Source organism: Oncorhynchus keta, chromosome 33 (genome assembly GCF_023373465.1).
Source record: "Oncorhynchus keta strain PuntledgeMale-10-30-2019 chromosome 33, Oket_V2, whole genome shotgun sequence".
In the NCBI taxonomy this organism is placed as follows: Eukaryota; Metazoa; Chordata; class Actinopteri; order Salmoniformes; family Salmonidae; genus Oncorhynchus; species Oncorhynchus keta.
This window is the reverse complement of record NC_068453.1, coordinates 14,522,258-14,546,879: the sequence shown is the minus strand read 5'-3', so window position 1 is coordinate 14,546,879 and position 24,622 is coordinate 14,522,258. Positions and strand designations below refer to the sequence as shown.

At 48.8% G+C, this 24,622-nt stretch overlaps 1 protein-coding gene across 2 annotated transcripts in view; it reads right to left on the bottom strand.

Annotated features, from left to right (window-relative positions):
- Positions 1-24,622, bottom strand: part of LOC118365954 (protein O-mannosyl-transferase TMTC1-like) — a 130,513-nt gene that overhangs the window by 46,211 nt on the left and 59,680 nt on the right. For both annotated transcript variants that reach the window (XM_052492073.1, XM_052492074.1), the window contains 2 exons: positions 22,130-22,319; positions 3,133-3,254 (listed from right to left, as the gene is read on the bottom strand). In XM_052492073.1, the coding sequence (XP_052348033.1) occupies positions 3,133-3,254; positions 22,130-22,319 (312 nt within the window). The remainder of the gene's footprint in view (positions 1-3,132; positions 3,255-22,129; positions 22,320-24,622) is intronic.

The window sequence follows — 24,622 nt, the reverse complement described above, 5'->3', positions numbered from 1 at the left end:
TGGAGAAAGCAGAGAGAGTAAAGGAGAGAGGGAGGAGAGAACAGACAGATGGAGAAAGCAGAGAGAGTAAAGGAGAGAGGGAGGAGAGAACAGACAGATGGAGAAAGCAGAGAGAGTAAAGGAGAGAGGGAGGAGAGAACAGACAGATGGAGAAAGCAGAGAGACAGATGGAGAAAGCAGAAAGTAAAGAGAGGGAGGAGAGAACAGACAGATGGAGAAAGCAGAAGAGTAAAGGAGAGAGGGAGGAGAGAACAGACAGATGGAGAAAGCAGAGAACAGACAGATGGAGAAAGCAGAAGGTAAAGGAGAGGGAGGAGAGAACACAGAGATGGAGAAAGCAGAGAACAGACAGATAAAGGAGAGAGGGAGGAGAGAACAGACAGATGGAGAAAGCAGAGAGAGTAAAGGAGAGAGGGAGGAGAGAACAGACAGATGGAGAAAGCAGAGAGAGTAAAGGAGAGAGGGAGGAGAGAACAGACAGATGGAGAAAGCAGAGAGAGTAAAGGAGAGAGGGAGGAGAGAACAGACAGATGGAGAAAGACAGATGGAGAAAGTAAAGGAGAGAGAGATGGAGAAAGAGAGAGAGTAAAGGAGAGAGGGAGGAGAGAACAGACAGATGGAGAAAGCAGAGAGAGTAAAGGAGAGAGGGAGGAGAGAACAGACAGATGGAGAAAGCAGAGAGATAGACAGATAAAGAGAGAGAGGGAGGAGAGAACAGACAGATGGAGAAAGCAGAGAGAGTAAAGGAGAGAGGGAGGAGAGAACAGACAGATGGAGAAAGCAGAGAGAGTAAAGGAGAGAGGGAGGAGAGAACAGACAGATGGAGAAAGCAGAGAGAGTAAAGGAGAGAGGGAGGAGAGAACAGACAGATGGAGAAAGCAGAACAGACAGATAAAGGAGAGAGGGAGGAGAGAACAGACAGATGGAGAAAGCAGAAAGTAAATGGAGAAAGAGAGAGAGAGGGAGGAGAACAGACAGATGGAGAAAGCAGAAAGTAAAGGAGAGAGGGAGGAGAGAACAGACAGATGGAGAAAGCAGAGACAGACAGTAAAGGAGAGAGGGAGGAGAGAGAACAGACAGATGGAGAAAGCAGAGAGAGTAAAAGAGAGAGGGAGGAGAGAACAGACAGATGGAGAAAGCAGAGAGAGTAAAGGAGAGAGGGAGGAGAGAACAGACAGATGGAGAAAGCAGAGAGAGTAAAGGAGAGAGGGAGGAGAGAACAGACAGATGGAGAAAGCAGAGAGAGTAAAGGAGAGAGGGAGGAGAGAACAGACAGATGGAGAAAGCAGAGAGAGTAAAGGAGAGAGGGAGGAGAGAACAGACAGATGGAGAAAGCAGAGAGAGTAAAGGAGAGAGGAGGAGAGAACAGACAGATGGAGAAAGCAGAGAGAGTAAAGGAGAGAGGGAGAGAGAGACAGAGAGAAACAACAGACAGATGGAGAAAGCAGAGAGAGTAAAGGAGAGAGGGAGGAGAGAGACAGATGGAGAAAGCAGAAAGTAAAGGAGAGAGGGAGGAGAGAACAGACAGATGGAGAAAGCAGAGAGAGAGAGAGGGAGGAGAGAACAGACAGATGGAGAAAGCAGAGAGAGTAAAGGAGAGAGGGAGGAGAGAACAGACAGATGGAGAAAGCAGAGAGAGTAAAGGAGAGAGGGAGGAGAGAACAGACAGATGGAGAAAGCAGAGAGAGTAAAGGAGAGAGGGAGGAGAGAACAGACAGATGGAGAAAGCAGAGAGAGTAAAGGAGAGAGGGAGGAGAGAACAGACAGATGGAGAAAGCAGAGAGAGTAAAGGAGAGAGGGAGGAGAGAACAGACAGATGGAGAAAGCAGAGAGAGTAAAGGAGAGAGGGAGGAGAGAGAGAGGGAGCAGAGAGAGTAAAGGAGAGTAAAGGAGAGAGGGAGGAGAGAGAGAGGGAGCAGAGAGAGTAAATGAGAGAGGGAGGAGAGAGAGTAAAGGAGAGAGGGAGGAGAGAGAGTAAAGGAGAGAGGGAGGAGAGAGAGATGGAGAAAGCAGAGAGAGTAAAGGAGAGAGGGAGGAGAGAGAGTGGAGAAAAGGAGAGAGGAGAGAACAGACAGATGGAGAAAGCAGAGAGAGTAAAGGAGAGAGGGAGGAGAGAACAGACAGATGGAGAAAGCAGAGAGAGTAAAGGAGAGAGGGAGGAGAGAACAGACAGATAGAGTAAAGGAGAGGAGAGGGAGGAGAGAGAGACAGATGGAGAAAGCAGAGAGAGTAAAGGAGAGAGGGAGGAGAGAACAGACAGATGGAGAAAGCAGAGAGAGTAAAGGAGAGGGAGAGAGAACAGCAGAGAGAGTAAAAAGGGGAGAGGGAGGAGAGAGAGTAAAGGAGAAAGGAGAGAGGGAGGAGAGAGAGTAAAGGAGAGAGGGAGCAGAGAGAGTAAAGGAGAGAGGGAAGAGAGAGAGAGCACTTCATAGGAATCCACTACAAGGACGTACCAGAGGCCCTTGACTGAAGTGTGAAGCACAGCAGAAAATAACCTTGTGTGTGTGTGTGTGTGTGTGTGTGTGTGTGTGTGTGTGTGTGTGTGTGTGTGTGTGTGTGTGTGTGTGTGTGTGTGTGTGTGTGTGTGTGTGTGTGTGTGTGTGTGTGTGTGTGTGTGTGTGTGCGCAATCCTCTCTCCATATGTTCAATCACTCACTCGTACACACTCTTGTAAACTCCTGCACTTATAAACACACTACGGCTGTCCCCAACTAAAACATATCTCGGTCGAGAGTCGTCTGTTCCTGGTTGAAATTTTAAAAGTGTATTTTTAAATAAATCAACTATATGTAGACCACTGAGCTCGTCTGATGCTTTAAGCACTGTGAGTAAAAATGAAGATACACAAAGTACTAAAAAGAGGGAGCCAGAGATCAATGTAGCCTAAACAGAAGGGAAAGATCTGGTGCTCCCACTGCTTGTTGTTTCTGGTCTTTGCAAACAATCGACCAGTCGACTAAAGGGGGTCAGCCCTAAAACACACACACACCAATTCAGTAAGGGCAACCAAGCTAGTCTACACACAGGAGAATTACACCAGCTCTCTAATTACAAACCATTCAACCATTTAGAATTAGGAAGACACACACAACATACACATTACCTACAATAACACACACACACACAACCCACCTGGGCATGTAGAGGACCCTCTCTGCCACCACGAAGCCCACCCTGAAGAAGAGGTTACTGGCAGGGATGAAGGGAAAGACCAGGAACAACACCCCCAGCAACACCTCCCTTTTCTCCAACCTCTACAGAGAGACAGAGAGGGGGGTTCATGGAGAGTGAGAGGGGGAGATACATGGAGAGTGAGAGGGGGGAGGGAAAGAGAGATAGGGGGAGAGAAAGCAATGGGGGGGTGAGAGGTTAGCCCATCCATAGGAAAATCAGAGCCTACAGTTCCCACATTTAATGATCTGTTGCCTTCATGTTGTTTGCAGTAGCACACATGCTGTCCAGTGTTTGAATACATGTCCAGCATGACCATTTCAAACAGCAGTATATCAATGGCATTCATCACACATTTCACGCCCAGTTACTGAGCATATCTGACTGATGCTCTGACATATCGAAGCTGACTGAGTAGACCATTTAGACCCATGAAATTAAAAACAGTTCCTTCATTTTAAATCAACTCTAACCGATTCATTTTTAATAAGAGTGAAAAATCCCTCCGTATTTTTCCATTCTGAACATAGCAGGCGTAGTTGTTAGAACAAACAGAAGCTAATTGGTCTAATGACTGTGCCCTCAGTAATGGCGTTGATTCCCTCGTTAAATTACTGTTCCAAAGCTGCTGCGTCTTGATTAAGCCGCCAGTCCAATCCACGCCCCATTCTCCTGCCGACTACCAAATCACACCGCGGGACGTACTCTACAGCATGCGAACATAGATAGGATCACACACTAGTCAACGACAGACCTACAGACACACACGCGGCAGACAGACACACACGTGGCAGACACACACACATGGAAGCACACACACCGGGGGCTAGATATTATGCCATAGATAGGATCATACAGTCATTAAAAGATGCACACACACTCTCCCTCATTCAACCGTGCTGCTCTAAGCAGTGTGATCCCATACACTAGGCAGTGGAGTGGACCAGTGAATGGACGGGGGAGGTTAGGTTGTTGATAGTATCTCCCCATGTGTCATTGCTTCCCTGTATGTCATTCCTACACAGCCCCTTCAGGGGACCTTCTTTCTGCATTCTCTCTCTCTCTCTCTGCATTCTCTCTCTCTCTCTTCATTCTCTCTCTCTGCATTCTCTCTCTCTCTCTTCATTCTCTCTCTCTGCATTCTCTCTCTCTCTGCATTCTCTCTCTGCATTCTCTCTCTGCATTCTCTCTCTGCATTTTCTCCCTCTCTCTGCATTCTCTCTCTCTGCATTCTCTCTCTCTGCATTCTCTCCCCCTCTGCATTCTCTCCCGCTCTGCATTCTCTCCCCCTCTGCATTCTCTCTCTCTCTGCATTCTCTCTCTCTCTCTGCATTCTGCATTCTTTCTCTCTGCATTCTTTCTCTCTCTGCATTCTCTCCCCCTCTGCATTGTCTCTCCCTCTGCATTCTCTCTTCCTCTGCATTCTCTCTCCCTCGGCATTCTCTCTCCCTCGGCATTCTCTCTCCCTCTGCATTCTCTCTCCCTCTGCATTCTCTCCCTCTGCATTCTCTCTCTCCCTCTGCATTCTCTCTCTCTCTCTCTCTGCATTCTCTCTCTCTCTCTGCATTCTCTCTCTCATTGCATTTTCTCTCTGCACTCTCTCTCTCTGCATTCTCTCTCTCTGCATTCTCTCTCTCTCTGCATTCTCTCTCTCTCTCTGCATTCTCTCCCCCTCTGCATTCTCTCCCTCTCTGCATTCTCTCTCTCTCTGCATTCTCTCTTCCTCTGCATTCTCTCCCCCTCTGCATTCTCTCTCTCTCTGCATTCTCTCTTCCTCTGCATTCTCTCTTCCTCTGCATTCTCTCTCTCCCTCTGCATTCTCTCTCTCCCTCTGCATTCTCTCTCTCCCTCTGCATTCTCTCTCTCTCTGCATTCTCTCTCTCTCTCTGCATTCTCTCTCTCTCCCTCTGCATTCTCTCTCTCTCTGCATTCTCTCTCTCTCTCTCTACATTCTCTCTCTCTCTCTCTCTGCATTCTCTCTCTCTCTCTGCATTCTCTCTCTCTCTGCATTCTCTCTTCCTCTGCATTCTCTCCCCCTCTGCATTCTCTCTCTCTCTGCATTCTCTCTCCCTCTGCATTCTCTCTCTTTCTTCCTCTGCATTCTCTCCCCCTCTGCATTATCTCCCCCTCTGCATTCTCTCTTCCTCTGCATTCTCTCTTCTTCTGCATTCTCTCCCCCTCTGCATTCTCTCTCTCTCTGCATTCTCTCTCCCTCTGCATTCTCTCCCCCTCTGCATTCTCTCCCACTGCATTCTCTCTCTCCCTCTGCATTCTCTCTCTCTCTCTCTCTCTCTGCATTCTCTCTCTCTCTCTGCATTCTCTCTCTCTCATTGCATTTTCTCTCTGCACTCTCTCTCTCTCTGCATTCTCTCTCTCTGCATTCCCCTCTCTCTGCATTCCCCTCTCTCTGCATTCTCTCTCTCTCTCTGCATTCTCTCTCTCTCTCTGCATTTTCTCCCCTCTGCATTCTCTCTCCCTCTGCATTCTCTCTCCCTCTGCATTCTCTCCCTCTGCATTCTCTCTCTCCCTCTGCATTCTCTCTCTCTTTCTGCATTCCCTCTCTCTGCATTCTCTCTCATTGCATTCTCTCTCTGCACTCTCTCTCTCTGCATTCTTTCTCTCTCTGCATTCTCTCTCTCTCTGCATTCTCTCTCTCTGCATTCTCTCTCTCTCTCTGCACTCTCTCTCTCTACATTTTTTTTCTCTCTCTCTGCATTCTCTCTCTCTCTGCATTCTCTCTCTCTGCATTCTCTCTCTCTGCATTCTGTCTCTCTGCATTCTCTCTCTCTGCATCTTCTCTCTCTGCATTCTCTCTCTCTGCATTCTCTCTCTCTCTCTCTCTCTCTCTCTCTCTCTCTCTCTCTCTCTCTCTCTCTCTCTCTCTCTCTCAATTCTCTCTCTCTCTGCATCATCTCCCACCCTCTCTGCATTCAATTCAATTCAAGGGGCTTTATTGACATGGGAAACACATGTTAACATTGCCAAAGCAAGTGAGGTAGATAATATACAAAAGTGAAATAAACAATAAAAATTAACAGTAAATATTACACATACAGATGTTTCAAAACAATAAAGACATTACAAATGTCATATTATATACTGTGGGGAGAACAAGTATTTGATACACTGCCGATTTTGCAGGTTTTCCTACTTACAAAGCATGTAGAGGTCTGTAACTTTTATCATAGGTACACTTCAACTGTGAGAGACGGAATCTAAAACAAAAATCCAGAAAATCACATTGTATGATGTTTAAGTAATTAATTTGCATTTTATTGCATGACATAAGTATTTGATACATCAGAAGCGCATAACTTAATATTTGGTACAGAAACCTTTGTTTGCAATTACAGAGATCATACGTTTCCTGTAGTTCTTGAACAGGTTTATACACACTGCAGCAGGGATTTTGGCCCACTCCTCCATACAGACTTACTCCAGATCCTTCAGGTTTTGGGGCTGTCGCTGGGCAATACAGACTTTCAGCTCCCTCCAAAGTTTTTCTATTGGGTTCAGGTCTGGAGACTGGCTAGGCCACTCCAGGACCTTGAGATGCTTCTTACGGAGCCACTCCTTAGTTGCCCTGGCTGTGTGTTTTGGGTCGTTGTCATGCTGGAAGACCCAGCCACGACCCATCTTTAATGCTCTTACTGAGGGAAGGAGGTTGTTGGCCCCATCCATCCTCCCCTCAATACGGTGCAGTCGTCCTGTCCCCTTTGCAGAAAAGCATCCCCAAAGAATGATGTTTCCACCTCCATGCTTCACAGTTGGGATGGTTTTCTTGGGGTTGTACTCATCCTTCTTCCTCCTCCAAACACGGTGTGGAGTTTAGACCAAAAAGCTCAATTTGTGTCTCATCAAACCACATGACCTTCTCCCATTCCTCCTCTGGATCATCCAGATGGTCATTGGCAAACTTCAGACGGGCCTGGACATGCGCTGGCTTGAGCAGGGGGACCTTGCGTGCGCTGCAGGATTTTAATCCATGACGGCGTAGTGTGTTACTAATGGTTTTCTTTGAGACCGTGGTCCCAGCTCTCTTCAGGTCATTGACCAGGTCCTGCCGTGTAGATCTGGGCTGATCCCTCACCTTCCTCATGATCATTGATGCCCCACGAGGTGAGATCTTGCATGGAGCCCCAGACCAAGGGTGATTGACTGTCATCTTGAACTTCTTCCATTTTCGAATAATTGCGCCAACAGTTGTTGCCTTCTCACCAAGCTGCTATTGTCCTGTAGCCCATCCCAGCCTTGTGCAGGTCTTCAATTGTATCCCTGATGTCCTTACACCCGCTCTGGTCTTGGCCATTGTGGAGAGGTTGGAGTCTGTTTGATTGAGTGTGTGGACAGGTATCTTTTATACAGGTAACGAGTTCAAACAGGTGCAGTTAATACAGGTAATGAGTGGAGAACAGGAGGGCTTCTTAAAGAAAAACGAACAGGTCTGTGAGAGCCGGAATTCTTACTGGTTGGTAGGTGATCAAATACTTATGTCATGCAATAAAATGCTAATTTATTACTTAAAAATCATACAATGTGATTTTCTGGATTTTTGTTTTAGATTCCGTCTCTCACAGTTGAAGTGTACCTATGATAAAAGTTACAGTAGGAAAACCTGCAAAATCGGCAGTGTATCAAATACTTGTTCTCCCCACTGTATATATACAGTGTTGTAACAATGTACAAATGGATAAAGTACACAAGGGAAAATAAATAAGCATTCTCTCTCTCCCACCCTCTCTGCATTCTCTCTCTCTCTGCATTCTTTCTCTCTCTCTTTCTCTGCATTCTCTCTCTACTCTCTCTCTTCCTCTTGTCTGTCCTTTGCTCTCTATCCTCCACTCTTGGCATTCTCTCTCTCATCTAACCCTCCTCCTCCTCCTCCTCCTCCTCTTCTTCTTTCTTTTCTCACTGTCCGTCTGAACTCTGCTGTAGAAGAGCGCAATGTCTCAACTGCTTCTCTGTTACCATGGAGACGGCAGCAGGCGCCTGTACAACGTTTGTCACAATTTGTCAGGCGGTGATACAGCTGCTTTAACCTTGCAGACAAACTTCTGCCCTCCACCCTCCTCCTCCTCCTCTCTATCATCTGTTTCTCTCCTCTCTCTCCTCCGCCCTGTCAATCTCTCCATCTCTTTTCCACTCATCTCCTCAGTCCTCTACTCTCTTGTCAACTCTTTCCTTTCCATTCTAAATGTCCTCTAGTTTCCTGTCACTCCTCTCTCTATTCCTCCTCTCTTTTCACTCCACTCCTCTCTTCTCCTCTGTCTTTTCACTCTACTCTCTCTTCTCCTCCTCTCCTCTTTTCTTCCCTTTCCACCATCCCTCCTTTCCTCTCTCCTGCTCTCTCATCCCCGGGTATAGAGGAATACTCTGTGCTACAGCCCAGTGCTCCAGGTGACGATATTGGGTGGTCAGAAACATGGCATCCCTCCCAGATCAGACCCCTCTGGTTCTGGCCTCACATCCGTTAGTCCTTCCCAGTAGAACCCTTCAGAACTGGCCGACTGACATATGTCCCACTCCACACATACACACACTCACCAGCCGTGCCAGGCCAACAGATGGCTAGGCAGTATACACACACACACACACGCCCGCCCGCCCGCCCGCCCACAGACAGACAGACAGACAGACAGACAGACAGACAGACAGACAGACAGACAGACAGACAGGCAGGCAGGCAGGCAGGCAGGCAGACAGACAGACAGACAGACAGACAGACAGACAGGCAGGCAGGCAGGCAGGCAGGCAGGCAGGCAGGCAGGCAGGCAGACAGACAGACAGACAGACAGACAGACAGACAGACAGACAGACAGACAGACAGACAGACAGACAGACACAGATAATGGGATCCGACCATTCATTTCGAACAGTAAATAGAGCAAATAAACCAACCCTCTCACGAGCAAATAGAGCAAATAAACCAACCCTCTCACGAGCAAATAGAGCAAATAAACCAACCCTCTCACGAGCAAATAAACCAACCCTCTCACGAGCAAATAGAGCAAATAAACCAACCCTCTCACGAGCAAATAGAGCAAATAAACCAACCCTCTCACGAGCAAATAAACCAACCCTTTCACGAGCAAATAGAGCAAATAAACCAACACTCTCACGAGCAAATAGAGCAACTAAACCAACCCTCTCACGAGCAAATAGAGCAAATAAACCAACCCTCTCTCGTACTTGTTCTTCTCAGGCTTTCCCTGCCCTCTCTCGTAATTGTTCCTCTCAGGCTTTCCCTGCCCTCTCTCATACTTGTTCCTCTCAGGCTTTCCCTGCCCTCTCTCGTATTTGTTCCTCTCAGGCTTTCCCTGCCCTCTCTCGTATTTGTTCCTCTCAGGCTTTCCCTGCCCTCTCTCGTATTTGTTCCTCTCAGGGTTTCCCTGTCCTCTCTCGTATTTGTTCCTCTCAGGCTTTCCCTGCCCTCTCTCGTATTTGTTCCTCTCAGGCTTTCCCTGCCCTCTCTCGTATTTGTTCCTCTCAGGGTTTCCCTGTCCTCTCTCGTATTTGTTCCTCTCAGGCTTTCCCTGCCCTCTCTCGTATTTGTTCCTCTCAGGCTTTCCCTGCCCTCTCTCGTATTTGTTCCTCTCAGGCTTTCCCTGCCCTCTCTCGTATTTGTTCCTCTCAGGCTTTCCCTGCCCTCTCTCGTATTTGTTCCTCTCAGGCTTTCCCTGCCCTCTCTCGTATTTGTTCCTCTCAGGCTTTCCCTGCCCTCTCTCGTATTTGTTCTTCTCAGGCTTTCCCTGCCCGCTCTCGTATTTGTTCTTCTCAGGCTTTCCCTGCCCTCTCTCGTAATTGTTCCTCTCAGGGTTTCCCTGCCCTCTCTCGTATTTGTTCCTCTCAGGCTTTCCCTGCCCTCTCTCGTATTTGTTCCTCTCAGGCTTTCCCTGCCCTCTCTCATACTTGTTCCTCTCAGGCTTTCCCTGCCCTCTCTCGTATTTGTTCCTCTCAGGCTTTCCCTGCCCTCTCTCGTATTTGTTCCTCTCAGGCTTTCCCTGCCCTCTCTCGTATTTGTTCCTCTCAGGGTTTCCCTGTCCTCTCTCGTATTTGTTCCTCTCAGGCTTTCCCTGCCCTCTCTCATATTTGTTCCTCTCAGGCTTTCCCTGCCCTCTCTCGTATTTTTGTTCCTCTCAGGGTTTCCCTGTCCTCTCTCGTATTTGTTCCTCTCAGGCTTTCCCTGCCCTCTCTCGTATTTGTTCCTCTCAGGCTTTCCCTGCCCTCTCTCGTATTTGTTCCTCTCAGGCTTTCCCTGCCCTCTCTCGTATTTGTTCCTCTCAGGCTTTCCCTGCCCTCTCTCGTATTTGTTCCTCTCAGGCTTTCCCTGCCCTCTCTCGTATTTGTTCCTCTCAGGCTTTCCCTGCCCTCTCTCGTATTTGTTCTTTGGCTTTCCCTGCCCGCTCTCAGGCTTTCCCTGCCCGCTCTCGTACTTGTTCCTCTCAGGCTTTCCCTGCCCTCTCTCTTATTTGTTCCTCTCAGGCTTTCCCTGCCCTCTCTAGTACTTGTTCCTCTCAGGCTTTCCCTGCCCTCTCTCGTATTTGTTCTTCTCAGGCTTTCCCTGCCCTCTCAGGCTTTCCCTGCCCTCTCTCGTATTTGTTCCTCTCAGGCTTTCCCTGCCCTCTCTCTTATTTGTTCCTCTCAGGCTTTCCCTGCCCTCTCTCGTATTTGTTCCTCTCAGGCTTTCCCTGCCCTCTCTCGTACTTGTTCCTCTCAGGCTTTCCCTGCCCTCTCTCGTATTTGTTCCTCTCAGGCTTTCCCTGCCCTTTCGTATTTGTTCCCTCAGGCCCTGCCCTCTCGTATTTGTTCCTCTCAGGCTTTCCCTGCCCTCTCTCGTATTTGTTCCTCTCAGGCTTTCCCTGCCCTCTCTCGTATTTGTTCCTCTCAGGCTTTCCCTGCCCTCTCCTCTCTCAGGCTTTCGTATTTGTTCCTCTCAGGCTTTCCCTGCCCTCTCTCGTATTTGTTCCTCTCAGGCTTTCCCTGCCCTCTCTCGTATTTGTTCCTCTCAGGCTTTCCCTGCCCTCTCTCGTATTTGTTCCTCTCAGGCTTTCCCTGCCCTCTAGTAGGCTTTTGTTCCTCTCAGGCTTTCCCTGCCCTCTCTCGTATTTGTTCCTCTCAGGCTTTCCCTGCCCTCTCTCGTATTTGTTCCTCTCAGGCTTTCCCTGCCCTCTCTCGTATTTGTTCCTCTCAGGCTTTCCCTGCCCTCTCTCGTATTTGTTCCTCTCAGGCTTTCCCTGCCCTCTCTCGTATTTGTTCCTCTCAGGCTTTCCCTGCCCTCTCTCGTATTTGTTCCTCTCAGGCTTTCCCTGCTTTCCCTCTCTCGTATTTGTTCCTCTCAGGCTTTCCCTGCCCTCTCGTATTTGTTCCTCTCAGGCTTTCCCTGCCCTCTCTCGTATTTGTTCCTCTCAGGCTTTCCCTGCCCTCTCTCGTATTTGTTCCTCTCAGGCTTTCCCTGCCCTCTCTCGTATTTGTTCCTCTCAGGCTTTCCCTGCCCTCTCTCGTATTTGTTCCTCTCAGGCTTTCCCTGCCCTCTCTCGTATTTGTTCCTCTCAGGCTTTCCCTGCCCTCTCTCGTATTTGTTCCTCTCAGGCTTTCCCTGCCCTCTCTCGTATTTGTTCCTCTCAGCTTTCCCTGCGTATTTGTTCCTCTCAGGCTTTCCCTGCCCTCTCTCGTATTTGTTCCTCTCAGGCTTTCCCTGCCCTCTCTCGTATTTGTTCCTCTCAGGCTTTCCCTGCCCTCTCTCGTACTTGTTCCTCTCAGGCTTTCCCTGCCCTCTCTCGTATTTGTTCCTCTCAGGCTTTCCCTGCCCTCTCTCGTACTTGTTCCTCTCAGGCTTTCCCTGCCCTCTCTCGTATTTGTTCCTCTCAGGCTTTCCCTGCCCTCTCTCGTATTTGTTCCTCTCAGGCTTTCCCTGCCCTCTCTCGTATTTGTTCCTCTCAGGCTTTCCCTGCCCTCTCTCGTATTTGTTCCTCTCAGGCTTTCCCTGCCCTCTCTCGTATTTGTTCCTCTCAGGCTTTCCCTGCCCTCTCTCGTATTTGTTCCTCTCAGGCTTTCCCTGCCCTCTCTCGTATTTGTTCCTCTCAGGCTTTCCCTGTTCCTCTCAGGGTTTCCTGCCCTCTCTCGTATTTGTTCCTCTCAGTACTTTTCCCTGCCCTCTCTCGTATTTGTTCCTCTCAGGCTTTCCCTCCCTGCCCCTCTCTCGTATTTGTTCCTCTCAGGCTTTCCCTGCCCTCTCTCGTATTTGTTCCTCTCAGGCTTTCCCTGCCCTCTCTCGTATTTGTTCCTCTCAGGCTTTCCCTGCCCTCTCTCGTATTTGTTCCTCTCAGGCTTTCCCTGCCCTCTCTCGTATTTGTTCCTCTCAGGCTTTTTCCCTCCTCTCAGGCCCCTCTCGTATTTGTTCCTCTCAGGCTTTCCCTGCCCTCTCTCGTATTTGTTCCTCTCAGGCTTTCCCTGCCCTCTCTCGTATTTGTTCCTCTCAGGCTTTCCCTGCCCTCTCTCGTATTTGTTCCTCTCAGGCTTTCCCTGCCCTCTCTCGTATTTGTTCCTCTCAGGCTTTCCCTGCCCTCTCTCGTATTTGTTCCTCTCAGGCTTTCCCTGCCCTCTCTCGTATTTGTTCCTCTCAGGCTTTCCCTGCCCTCTCTCGTATTTGTTCCTCTCAGGCTTTCCCTGCCCTCTCTCGTATTTGTTCCTCTCAGGCTTTCCCTGCCCTCTCTCGTATTTGTTCCTCTCAGGCTTTCCCTGCCCTCTCTCGTATTTGTTCCTCTCAGGCTTTCCCTGCCCTCTCTCGTATTTGTTCCTCTCAGGCTTTCCCTGCCCTCTCTCGTATTTGTTCCTCTCAGGCTTTCCCTGCCCTCTCTCGTATTTGTTCCTCTCAGGCTTTCCCTGCCCTCTCTCGTATTTGTTCCTCTCAGGCTTTCCCTGCCCTCTCTCGTATTTGTTCCTCTCAGGCTTTCCCTGCCCTCTCTCGTATTTGTTCCTCTCAGGCTTTCCCTGCCCTCTCTCGTATTGTTTTGTTCCTCTCAGGCTTTCCCTTCCCCCTCTCTCGTATTTGTTCCTCTCAGGCTTTCCTGCCCTCTCTCGTATTTGTTCCTCTCAGGCTTTCCCTGCCCTCTCTCGTATTTGTTCCTCTCAGGCTTTCCCTGCCCTCTCTCGTATTTGTTCCTCTCAGGCTTTCCCTGCCCTCTCTATTTGTTCCTCTCAGGCTTTTGTTCCGTATTTGTTCTCAGGCTTTCCCTGCCCTCTCTCGTATTTGTTCCTCTCAGGCTTTCCCTGTTCCTCTCTCGTATTTGTTCCTCTCAGGCTTTCCCTGCCCTCTCTCGTATTTGTTCCTCTCAGGCTTTCCCTGTTCTCGTATTTGTTCCTCTCAGGCTTTCCCTGCCCTCTCTCGTATTTGTTCCTCTCAGGCTTTCCCTGCCCTCTCTCGTATTTGTTCCTCTCAGGCTTTCCCTGCCCTCTCTCGTATTTGTTCCTCTCAGGCTTTCCCTGCCCTCTCTCGTATTTGTTCCTCTCAGGCTTTCCCTGCCCTCTCTCGTATTTGTTCCTCTCAGGCTTTCCCTGCCCTCTCTCGTATTTGTTCCTTGTTCCTATTTGTTCCTCTCAGGCTTTCCCTGCCCTCTCTCGTATTTGTTCCTCTCAGGCTTTCCCTGCCCTCTCTCGTATTTGTTCCTCTCAGGCTTCCCTGCCCTCTCTCGTATTTGTTCCTCTCAGGCTTTCCCTGCCCTCTCTCGTATTTGTTCCTCTCAGGCTTTCCCTGCCCTCTCTCGTATTTGTTCCTCTCAGGCTTTCCCTGCCCTCTCTCGTATTTGTTCCTCTCAGGCTTTCCCTGCCCTCTCTCGTACTTGTTCCTCTCAGGCTTTCCCTGCCCTCTCTCGTATTTGTTCCTCTCAGGCTCCCTTCCCTGTTCCTCTCAGGCTTTCCCTGCCCTCTCGTATTTGTTCCTCTCAGGCTTTCCCTGCCCTCTCTCGTATTTGTTCCTCTCAGGCTTTCCCTGCCCTCTCTCGTATTTGTTCCTCTCAGGCTTTCCCTGCCCTCTCTCGTATTTGTTCCTCTCAGGCTTTCCCTGCCCTCTCTCGTATTTGTTCCTCTCAGGCTTTCCCTGCCCTCTCTCGTATTTGTTCCTCTCAGGCTTTCCCTGCCCTCTCTCGTATTTGTTCCTCTCAGGCTTTCCTGCCCTCTCTCGTATTTGTTCCTCTCAGGCTTTCCCTGCCCTCTCTCGTATTTGTTCCTCTCAGGCTTTCCCTGCCCTCTCTCGTATTTGTTCCTCTCAGGCTTTCCCTGCCCTCTCTCGTATTTGTTCCTCTCAGGCTTTCCCTGCCCTCTCTCGTATTTGTTCCTCTCAGGCTTTCCCTGCCCTCTCTCGTATTTGTTCCTCTCAGGCTTTCCCTGCCCTCTCTCGTATTTGTTCCTCTCAGGCTTTCCCTGCCCTCTCTCGTATTTGTTCCTCTCAGGCTTTCCCTGCCCTCTCTCGTATTTGTTCCTCTCAGGCTTTCCCTGCCCTCTCTCGTATTTGTTCCTCTCAGGCTTTCCCTGCCCTCTCTCGTATTTGTTCCTCTCAGGCTTTCCCTGCCCTCTCTCGTATTTGTTCCTCTCAGGCTTTCCCTGCCCTCTCTCGTATTTGTTCCTCTCAGGCTTTCCCTGCCCTCTCTCGTATTTGTTCCTCTCAGGCTTTCCCTGCCCTCTCTCGTATTTGTTCCTCTCAGGCTTTCCCTGCCCTCTCTCGTTTTCCCCAGGCTTTCCCCTCTCTCGTATTTGTTCCTCTCAGGCTTTCCCTGCCCTCTCTCTTATTTGTTCCTCTCAGGCTTTCCCTGCCCTCTCTCGTATTTGTTCCTCTCAGGCTTTCCCTGCCCTCTCTCGTATTTGTTCCTCTCAGGCTTTCCCTGCCCTCTCTCGTATTTGTTCCTCTCAGGCTTTCCCTGCCCTCTCTCGTATTTGTTCCTCTCAGGCTTTCCCTGCCCTCTCTCGTATTTGTTCCTCTCAGGCTTTCCCTGCCCTCTCTCGTACTTGTTCCTCTCAGGCTTTCCCTGCCCTCTCTCGTACTTGTTCCTCTCAGGCTTTCCCTGCCCTCTCTCATACTTGTTCCTCTCAGGCTTTCCCTGCCCTCTCTCGTATTTGTTCCTCTCAGGCTTTCCCTGCCCTCTCTCGTATTTGTTCCTCTCAGGCTTTCCCTGCCCTCTCTCGTATTTGTTCCTCTCAGGCTTTCCCTGCCCTCTCTCGTATTTGTTCCTCTCAGGCTTTCCCTGCCCTCTCTCGTATTTGTTCCTCTCAGGCTTTCCCTGCCCTCTCTCGTATTTGTTCCTCTCAGGCTTTCCCTGCCCTCTCTCGTATTTGTTCCTCTCAGGCTTTCCCTGCCCTCTCTCGTATTTGTTCCTCTCAGGCTTTCCCTGCCCTCTCTCGTACTTGTTCCTCTCAGGCTTTCCCTGTATTTGTTCCTCTCAGGCTTTTTGTTCCTCTCAGGCTTTCCCTGCCCTCTCTCGTATTTGTTCCTCTCAGGCTTTCCCTGCCCTCTCTCGTATTTGTTCCTCTCAGGCTTTCCCTGCCCTCTCTCGTATTTGTTCCTCTCAGGCTTTCCCTGCCCTCTCTCGTATTTGTTCCTCTCAGGCTTTCCCTGCCCTCTCTCGTATTTGTTCCTCTCAGGCTTTCCCTGCCCTCTCTCGTATTTGTTCCTCTCAGGCTTTCCCTGCCCTCTCTCGTATTTGTTCCTCTCAGGCTTTCCCTGCCCTCTCTCGTATTTGTTCCTCTCAGGCTTTCCCTGCCCTCTCTCGTATTTGTTCCTCTCAGGCTTTCCCTGCCCTCTCTCGTATTTGTTCCTCTCAGGCTTTCCCTGCCCTCTCTCGTATTTGTTCCTCTCAGGCTTTCCCTGCCCTCTCTCGTATTTGTTCCTCTCAGGCTTTCCCTGCCCTCTCTCGTATTTGTTCCTCTCAGGCTTCCCTGCCCTCTCTCGTATTTGTTCCTCTCAGGCTTTCCCTGCCCTCTCTCGTATTTGTTCCTCTCAGGCTTTCCCTGCCCTCTCTGTATTTGTTCCTTCAGGCTTTCCTGCCCTCTCTCATTTGTTCCTCTCAGGCTTTCCCTGCCCTCTCTCGTATTTGTTCCTCTCAGGCTTTCCTGCCCTCTCTCGTATTTGTTCCTCTCAGGCTTTCCCTGCCCTCTCTTATTTGTTCCTCTCAGGCTTTCCCTGCCCTCTCTCGTATTTGTTCCTCTCAGGCTTTCCCTGCCCTCTCTCGTATTTGTTCCTCTCAGGCTTTCCCTGCCCTCTCTCGTATTTGTTCCTCTCAGGCTTTCCCTGCCCTCTCTCGTATTTGTTCCTCTCAGGCTTTCCCTGCCCTCTCTCGTATTTGTTCCTCTCAGGCTTTCCCTGCCCTCTCTCGTATTTGTTCCTCTCAGGCTTTCCCTGCCCTCTCTCGTATTTGTTCCTCTCAGGCTTTCCCTGCCCTCTCTCGTATTTGTTCCTCTCAGGCTTTCCCTGCCCTCTCTCGTATTTGTTCCTCTCAGGCTTTCCCTGCCCTCTCTCGTATTTGTTCCTCTCAGGCTTTCCCTGCCCTCTCTCGTATTTGTTCCTCTCAGGCTTTCCCTGCCCTCTCTCGTATTTGTTCCTCTCAGGCTTTCCCTGCCCTCTCTCGTATTTGTTCCTCTCAGGCTTTCCCTGCCCTCTCTCGTATTTGTTCCTCTCAGGCTTTCCCTGCCCTCTCTCCTTGTTCCTCTCAGGCTTTCCCTGCCCTCTCTCGTATTTGTTCCTCTCAGGCTTTCCCTGCCCTCTCTCGTATTTGTTCCTCTCAGGCTTTCCCTGCCCTCTCTCGTATTTGTTCCTCTCAGGCTTTCCCTGCCCTCTCTCGTATTTGTTCCTCTCAGGCTTTCCCTGCCCTCTCTCGTATTTGTTCCTCTCAGGCTTTCCCTGCCCTCTCTCGTATTTGTTCCTCTCAGGCTTTCCCTGCCCTCTCTCGTATTTGTTCCTCTCAGGCTTTCCCTGCCCTCTCTCGTATTTGTTCCTCTCAGGCTTTCCCTGCCCTCTCTCGTATTTGTTCCTCTCAGGCTTTCCCTGCCCCTCTCTTATTTGTTCCTCTCAGGCTTTCCCTGCCCTCTCTCGTATTTGTTCCTCTCAGGCTTTCCCTGCCCTCTCTCGTATTTGTATTTGTTCCTCTCAGGCTTTCCCTGCTTTCCCTCTCTCGTATTTGTTCCTCTCAGGCTTTCCCTGCCCTCTCTCGTATTTGTTCCTCTCAGGCTTTCTCTGCCCTCTCTCTTACTTGTTCCTCTCAGGCTTTCCCTGCCCTCTCTCTTATTTGTTCCTCTCAGGCTTTCCCTGCCCTCTCTCGTATTTGTTCCTCTCAGGCTTTCCCTGCCCTCTCTCGTACTTGTTCCTCTCAGGCTTTCCCTGCCCTCTCTCGTATTTGTTCCTCTCAGGCTTTCCCTGCCCTCTCTCGTAGGCTTTTGTTCCGTATTTGTTCCTCAGGCTTTCCCTGCCCTCTCTCGTATTTGTTCCTCTCAGGCTTTCCCCTGCCCTCTCTCGTATTTGTTCCTTCAGGCTTTCCCTGCCCTCTCAGTATTTGTTCCTTCCCTGCCTCTCTCTATTTGTATTTCTTCCTCTCAGTATTTGTTCCCTGCCCTGCCCTCTCGTATTTGTTCCTCTCAGGCTTTCCCTGCCCTCTCTCGTATTTGTTCCTCTCAGGCTTTCCCTGCCCTCTCTCGTATTTGTTCCTCTCAGGCTTTCCCTGCCCTCTCTCGTATTTGTTCCTCTCAGGCTTTCCCTGCCCTCTCTCGTATTTGTTCCTCTCAGGCTTTCCCTGCCCTCTCTCGTATTTGTTCCTCTCAGGCTTTCCCTGCCCTCTCTCGTATTTGTTCCTCTCAGGCTTTCCCTGCCCTCTCTCTGTATTTGTTCCTCTCAGGCTTTCCCTGCCCTCTCTCGTATTTGTTCCTCTCAGGCTTTCCCTGCCCTCTCTCGTATTTGTTCCTCTCAGGCTTTCCCTGCCCTCTCTCGTATTTGTTCCTCTCAGGCTTTCCCTGCCCTCTCTCGTATTTGTTCTTCTCAGGCTTTCCCTGCCCTCTCTCGTATTTGTTCCTCTCAGGCTTTCCCTGCCCTCTCTCGTATTTGTTCTTCTCAGGCTTTCCCTGCCTGCTCTCGTATTTGTTCCTCTCAGGCTTTCCCTGCCCTCTCACGTACTTGTTCTTCTCATGCTTTCCCTGCCCTCTCTCATACTTGTTCCTCTCAGGCTTTCCCTGCCCTCTCTCGTATTTGTTCTTCTCAGGCTTTCCCTGCCCTCTCTCGTATTTTTTCCTCTCAGGCTTTCCCTGCCCTCTCACGTACTTGTTCTTCTCATGCATTCCCTGCCCTCTCTCATACTTGTTCCTCTCAGGCTTTCCCTGCCCTCTCTCGTATTTGTTCCTCTCAGGCTTTCCCTGCCCTCTCTCGTACTTGTTCCTCTCAGGCTTTCCCTGCCCTCTCTCGTATTTGTTCTTCTCAGGCTTTCCCTGCCCTCTCTCGTATTTGTTCCTCTCAGGCTTTCCCTGCCCTCTCTCGTACTTGTTCTTCTCAGGCTTTCCCTGCCCGCTCTCATATTTGTTCCTCTCAGGCATTCTGCTTGAGGTGGTTGTGGGTGATGATACAGACAGTTCTCTCTAGGGGAGGTCATAGGGGTTACAGAGGCAAGTCACACAGACAACATTGTGTGACACTATGGGACATCTCCCAGGGGCCTTTGTAGTATGTTGGTTAGTGTGGCGGGAGAGAGGGAGAGAGCGAGAGCCAAAGAGACAGGCAGAGAGCGAGGAAGGGAGAAAGCCATTAGACTCATAATTTATCAATAACCTAGCCGCACGCAAACCTCAGCAAAACAGACCGAGCAAAGTGATGTCAGAGAGCAAGAGACAGGGGAGAGAGGGGGAAAGAGAGAAAAAGAGAAGATTTAAACAGGGAGAGAATGACAATGAAAGCAGTAAAGAAAGAGACAGGTGTGAGAAAGATGGAATTTATATTTATGCAAATCCTCCAATCCTCCATGGTAGGACTCACCTCTCATCAGAAGGGAAATGAATCCTCCATCATTGTAGGACCCGCCTGTCATCAGAAGGTAAATGAATCCTCCATCATGGTAGGACTCGCCTCTCATCAGAAGGTAAATGAATCCCCCATCATGGTAGGACTCGCCTCTCATCAGAAGGTAAATGAATCCTCCATCATGGTAGGACTCGCCTCTCATCAGAAGGTAAATGAATCCTCCATCATGGTAGGACTCACCTCTCATCAGAAGGTAAATGAATCCTCCATCATGGTAGGACTCGCCTCTCATCAGAAGGTAAATTAATCCTCCTTCATGGTAGGACTCGCCTCTCATCAGAAGGTAAATTAATCCTCCATCATGGTAGGACTCGCCTCTCATCAGAAGGTAAATGAATCCTCCATCATGGTAGGACTCGCCTCTCATCAGAAGGTAAATGAATCCTCCATCATGGTAGGACTCGCCTCTCATCAGAAGGTAAATTAATCCTCCATCATGGTAGGACTCACCTCTCATCAGAAGGTAAATTAATCGTCCATCATGGTAGGACTCGCCTCTCATCAGAAGGTAAATGAATCCTCCATCATGGTAGGACTCACCTCTCATCAGAAGGTAAATTAATCCTCCATCATGGTAGGACTCGCCTCTCATCAGAAGGTAAATGAATCCTCCATCATGGTAGGACTCGCCTCTCATCAGAAGGTAAATGAATCCTCCATCATGGTCGGACTCACCTCTCATCAGAAGGTAAATGAATCCTCCATCATGGTAGGACTCACCTCTCATCAGAAGGTAAATGAATCCTCCATCATGGTAGGACTCACCTCTCATCAGAAGGTAAATTAATCCTCCATCATGGTAGGACTCGCCTCTCATCAGAAGGTAAATTAATCCTCCATCATGGTAGGACTCGCCTCTCATCAGAAGGTAAATGAATCCTCCATCATGGTAGGACTCGCCTCTCATCAGAAGGTAAATTAATCCTCCATCATGGTAGGACTCGCCTCTCATCAGAAGGTAAATTAATCCTCCATCATGGTAGGACTCGCCTCTCATCAGAAGGTAAATTAATCCTCCATCATGGTAGGACTCGCCTCTCATCAGAAGGTAAATTAATCCTCCATCATGGTAGGACTCACCTCTCATCAGAAGGTAAATGACACTGTGCTGCACATTACTTTACATCTCTCTCTCTCTCTCTCTCTCTCTCTCTCTCTATAAAGCCATCAAATCGGTGATAACTTGTCTTCACAACCAATAACACTAACCAGCCTAATGAGTTTACCCCTGTCTGATTAGTGCACAGCAGAATACCACTGCTGTATTGTAGAGTATGAGTCAGCTTCTCCTACAGTAATCCTGTACCCACCCAGCAGGGGCTGGCCAATTAAATGTTCATCTCATTTCCTCACTCTTCCCTGCTAATGGAAAAGTGTTCATGCTCCCTCTTCTTCCGCTTCCTCTCTTTTACTCTCCCTCTCATTCGTACTGCATCTTTCTATCCAGCTTCTCTTCACTTGCATTTGTCTTTCCTCATCTTTCCCTGGCACGCACGCACACACACACACACACACACACACACACACACGCACACGCACACGCACACGCACACGCACACGCACACACACCTGACTCCTTTTCAATACACTTCCTGTTCCCATCACTCACACCTGATCACAGAACTCTATTTGAGTGGGCTGTTCTGGATGACTGGTGTTGAGGCCATGTTAAGGGTAAAGTGAATTGAGAAAAAGTACTTACAGGAGTATTTAGGGTGAATTGCCTTAATCAAGGGCACATACAGATTATTATTATTTTTTAAATCTAGTCAGTTTGGGGATTGAAACCAGCGACCGTTCAGTTACTGGCCCAACGCTAAGGCCACCTGCCGCCCAGTTTCACTTCATCCTCATACGCTGATCTTCATCCAAGAAGATCAGCGTATTGAGAAAAGTTACCTCCCAAACTACAGGAAGAGAACAAGAGCTCTCACAATTCTTTCAGCTTGAAACAATTATTCCGACGCAAACTACGGGTAGGACAAGCAGGGTGAAGAGTTCAATTTCACAAATGCCATTCGGTGTTGACAGCTGGCAGTAGCAGGTGAGACATCTCTCACTCTGTCTGAGTGGGATGGGGACCAAAGACTCAAGGTCTACTCAATAACGAAGAACGATGCAGTGCACACACTTCTCACACATAATAACTCTCCTTCTCTAAACACTGCCTGTCACCACGGCAACGCAGAGAAAGTGTGTACTGTATGTTCATGGCATGGGTCGGGCAAATAACGTGTGCGAGTTTGGTCATCACCTCTAACAAGAGTGTGGTGTGATTGGAAGGCGAGAGTTTTCATAGCATAGTGTCTATGTTTAGAAACCTGTGAGTATCAATGTGTGAAAGCAAGCCCAGTTCAGAAACCCCTAGCCGCCAACGTAGACTTCCAAGTACTAGACAGATAGAATCAATACGCTGAGTGGACAAAACATTCGGAACATTATATTCTTTCCACATAGACCGACCAGGTGAATCCAGGTGAAACTTATGATCCCTTATTGATGTCACTTGTTAAATCCACTTCCATCAGTGTAGATGAAGGGGAGGAGACGGGTTAAAGAAGGATTTTTAAGCCTTGAGACAATTGAAACATGGATTGTGTATGTGAGTCATTCAGAGGACGAATGACAAAATATTTAAGTGCCTTTGAACGGGGTATGGTAGTAGGTGCCAGGTGCACCAGTTTGTGTCAACAACTGCAACGCTGCTGGGTTTTTCACACTCAACAGTTTCCCTTGTGTTTTAAGACTGGTCCACCACCCAAAGGACATCCAGTCAACTTGACACAACTGTGAGAAGCATTGGAGTCAACATGGGCCAGCATCCCTGTGGAACGCTTTAAACACCTTGTAGAGTCCAAGCCCCGACAAAACTGAGGCTGTTCTGAAGGCACCTAATCTCCATGTCCATCTCACCTGTAGCGACATGACACAGTGCAGACAGAGGGCGACCATGACCACTCCCAGCAGCAGGGCGGCGACATTGCGCATGTCCCACAGTGACTCCACCAGGGGTATACTGCCCACCTGCCAGTCATAACACAGCACCACGGGAGACAGCAGCAGCCATGCGTTGAACGCCAACAGGTAGCAGTAGGTCAGGAACCTAGAGGGAGAAGACAAGAGAAGAGGAAAGAACAGAGGCAAATTGAAAGTGAGTGAGGGTTCAAATGTTAACTATTGGTCACATTTGTGCATTACATTACAAGTTTAATCACACTGTATTCAATCACACTATGTTGTTGACTGGAAACAGCCATGAAAGAACATCCTGTTCCTGTTCTGTTGGTCATCATGTCCTCGGTGAGTTGAGATATGGGTCTCTGTCCCAAATGGAACCCCATTCCCTCTGGCGCACTACTGTTGGTCAGAGCTCTATGGGCCCTGGTCAAAAAGTAGTGCACTACAAAGGCCATATGGTGCCATTTGGGACGCAGGAGTCCGAGCGGCTGTGCTATTGATTCTGTCACACTGGGAGAGCTACCTGAGACCATTACATGGCCAAGGACAGAAAGAGAGGAAAGAGAGGTCTGCTTGACTGAGCAGGAGAGAGAGACCAGAGGGAGCAGGGGAAAGTGTCTGAGAGAGGAAAACGAGTAATGAAAGAAAACAGAGAGAGGGGAGCGTGAAGCGATAGAGGACACACACACACACACATAGCCACACACACACTGCTAAATCACTAAATGAGTCTCCATTACAGTCAATGGCTGCCCCTTATCATTTAGAACAGATAAGCTGGCTCCTCTATGGAAATGGAAAGGCTTCAGCTCCAGTCTGAGTGGGTGGCCGTTCCTCTACTCAAAGACTAACTGGAACAACAAACACAGGGCTGTAAGGAACGGTTCTGTATGAACTGCTCTGTAGCTGAAGCTCTGACTGGAGATGAGTTAGTGAGTCCGCTGTTTGGAATGGTGAACTGTAAGACAAAACTCTTCAAATGGGCACAGTCGATGTGACTTGAAGTGAAATGAAACTTTGATTTGACAAGACTGCTTCAGTGCATTGATCAAAACAAATCCTAACACCCACACAAACGCTTATGTGCAGAAACACGCACGCACGCACACACACACGCACACGCACACGCACACACACACGCACACACACACACGTACCCACACGCACACACACAGATTAAATTATCCCACTACCCACAACCCCCCTCTCTCCCCACTAAGCACAACATGCACAGCCTTTCCTAACAGAGAGGAGAAGACAGGGCAGGGAGAAGTGAGGGAGGGGGAAAAGGGAGAGAGGAAAGTGATGCATGGATGAGAAACAGAGAAAGAAAAGGAAAGAGAAAGAAAATGATACACCACACTGAAAGTTTTTTTTTTTTAAATTTGACACAGCGGTTGCATTAAGGAGAGGTATATCTATATTTCCATGTCTAACAATTGTATTTTCATCAACATTTATAATGAGTATTTCTGTAAAATGATGTGGCTCTCTGCAATATCACCAGATGTTTTTGGAACTATTTGGAACGCGCCAAAATGTATACTGAGATTCTTTCAAAAAATGTGAACTTTATCAAACAAAAGATACATGTATTGTGTAACATGAAGTCCTATGAGTGTCATCTGATGAAAATCATCAAAGGTTAGTGATTCATTTTATCTCTATTTGTGCTTTTTGTGACTCCTCTCTTTGGCTGGAAAAAATGGTTGTGTTTTTCTGTTACTTGGTGGTCACTTAACAATCGTTTGTGGTGCTTTCGCTATAAAGCCTATTTGAAATTGGACACTGTGGTGGGATTAACAACAAGATTACCTTTAAAACGGTATAAAATACGTGTATGTTTGAGGAATTTTAATTATGAAATTTCTGTTGTTTTGAATTTGGCATCCTGCACTTTCACTGGCTGTTGTCATATGGATCCCGTTAACGGGATCTCAGCCCTAAGATGTTCAGCCTTTAAGGCTCACACAGTCATGATGTGAGGAGAGCAATCCACACAACTCAGCGCAGAGGACACTGACACACCAGATAGACAAATACCTTGAAATACAAACACACACACACGCACACAAATACAGTCACTCACACACAGGCATGCTCAGCGGGAAGCAATAGAGGACACACATGCACGCATGTATAATCATGCGCACGCGTAAGGAAACACACACATACACAGACACACACTAACAAACACCCTTAGCCAGCTCTGCTAAATCACTAAATGAGTCTCCATTACAGTCAATGGCTGCCCCTTATCATTTAGAACAGATAAGCTGGCTCCTCTATGGAAATGGAAAGGCTTCAGCTCCAGTCTGAGTGGGTGGCCGTTCCTCTACTCAAAGACTAACTGGAACAACAAACACAGGGCTGTAAGGAACGGTTCTGTATGAACTGCTCTGTAGCTGAAGCTCTGACTGGAGATGAGTTAGTGAGTCCGCTGTTTGG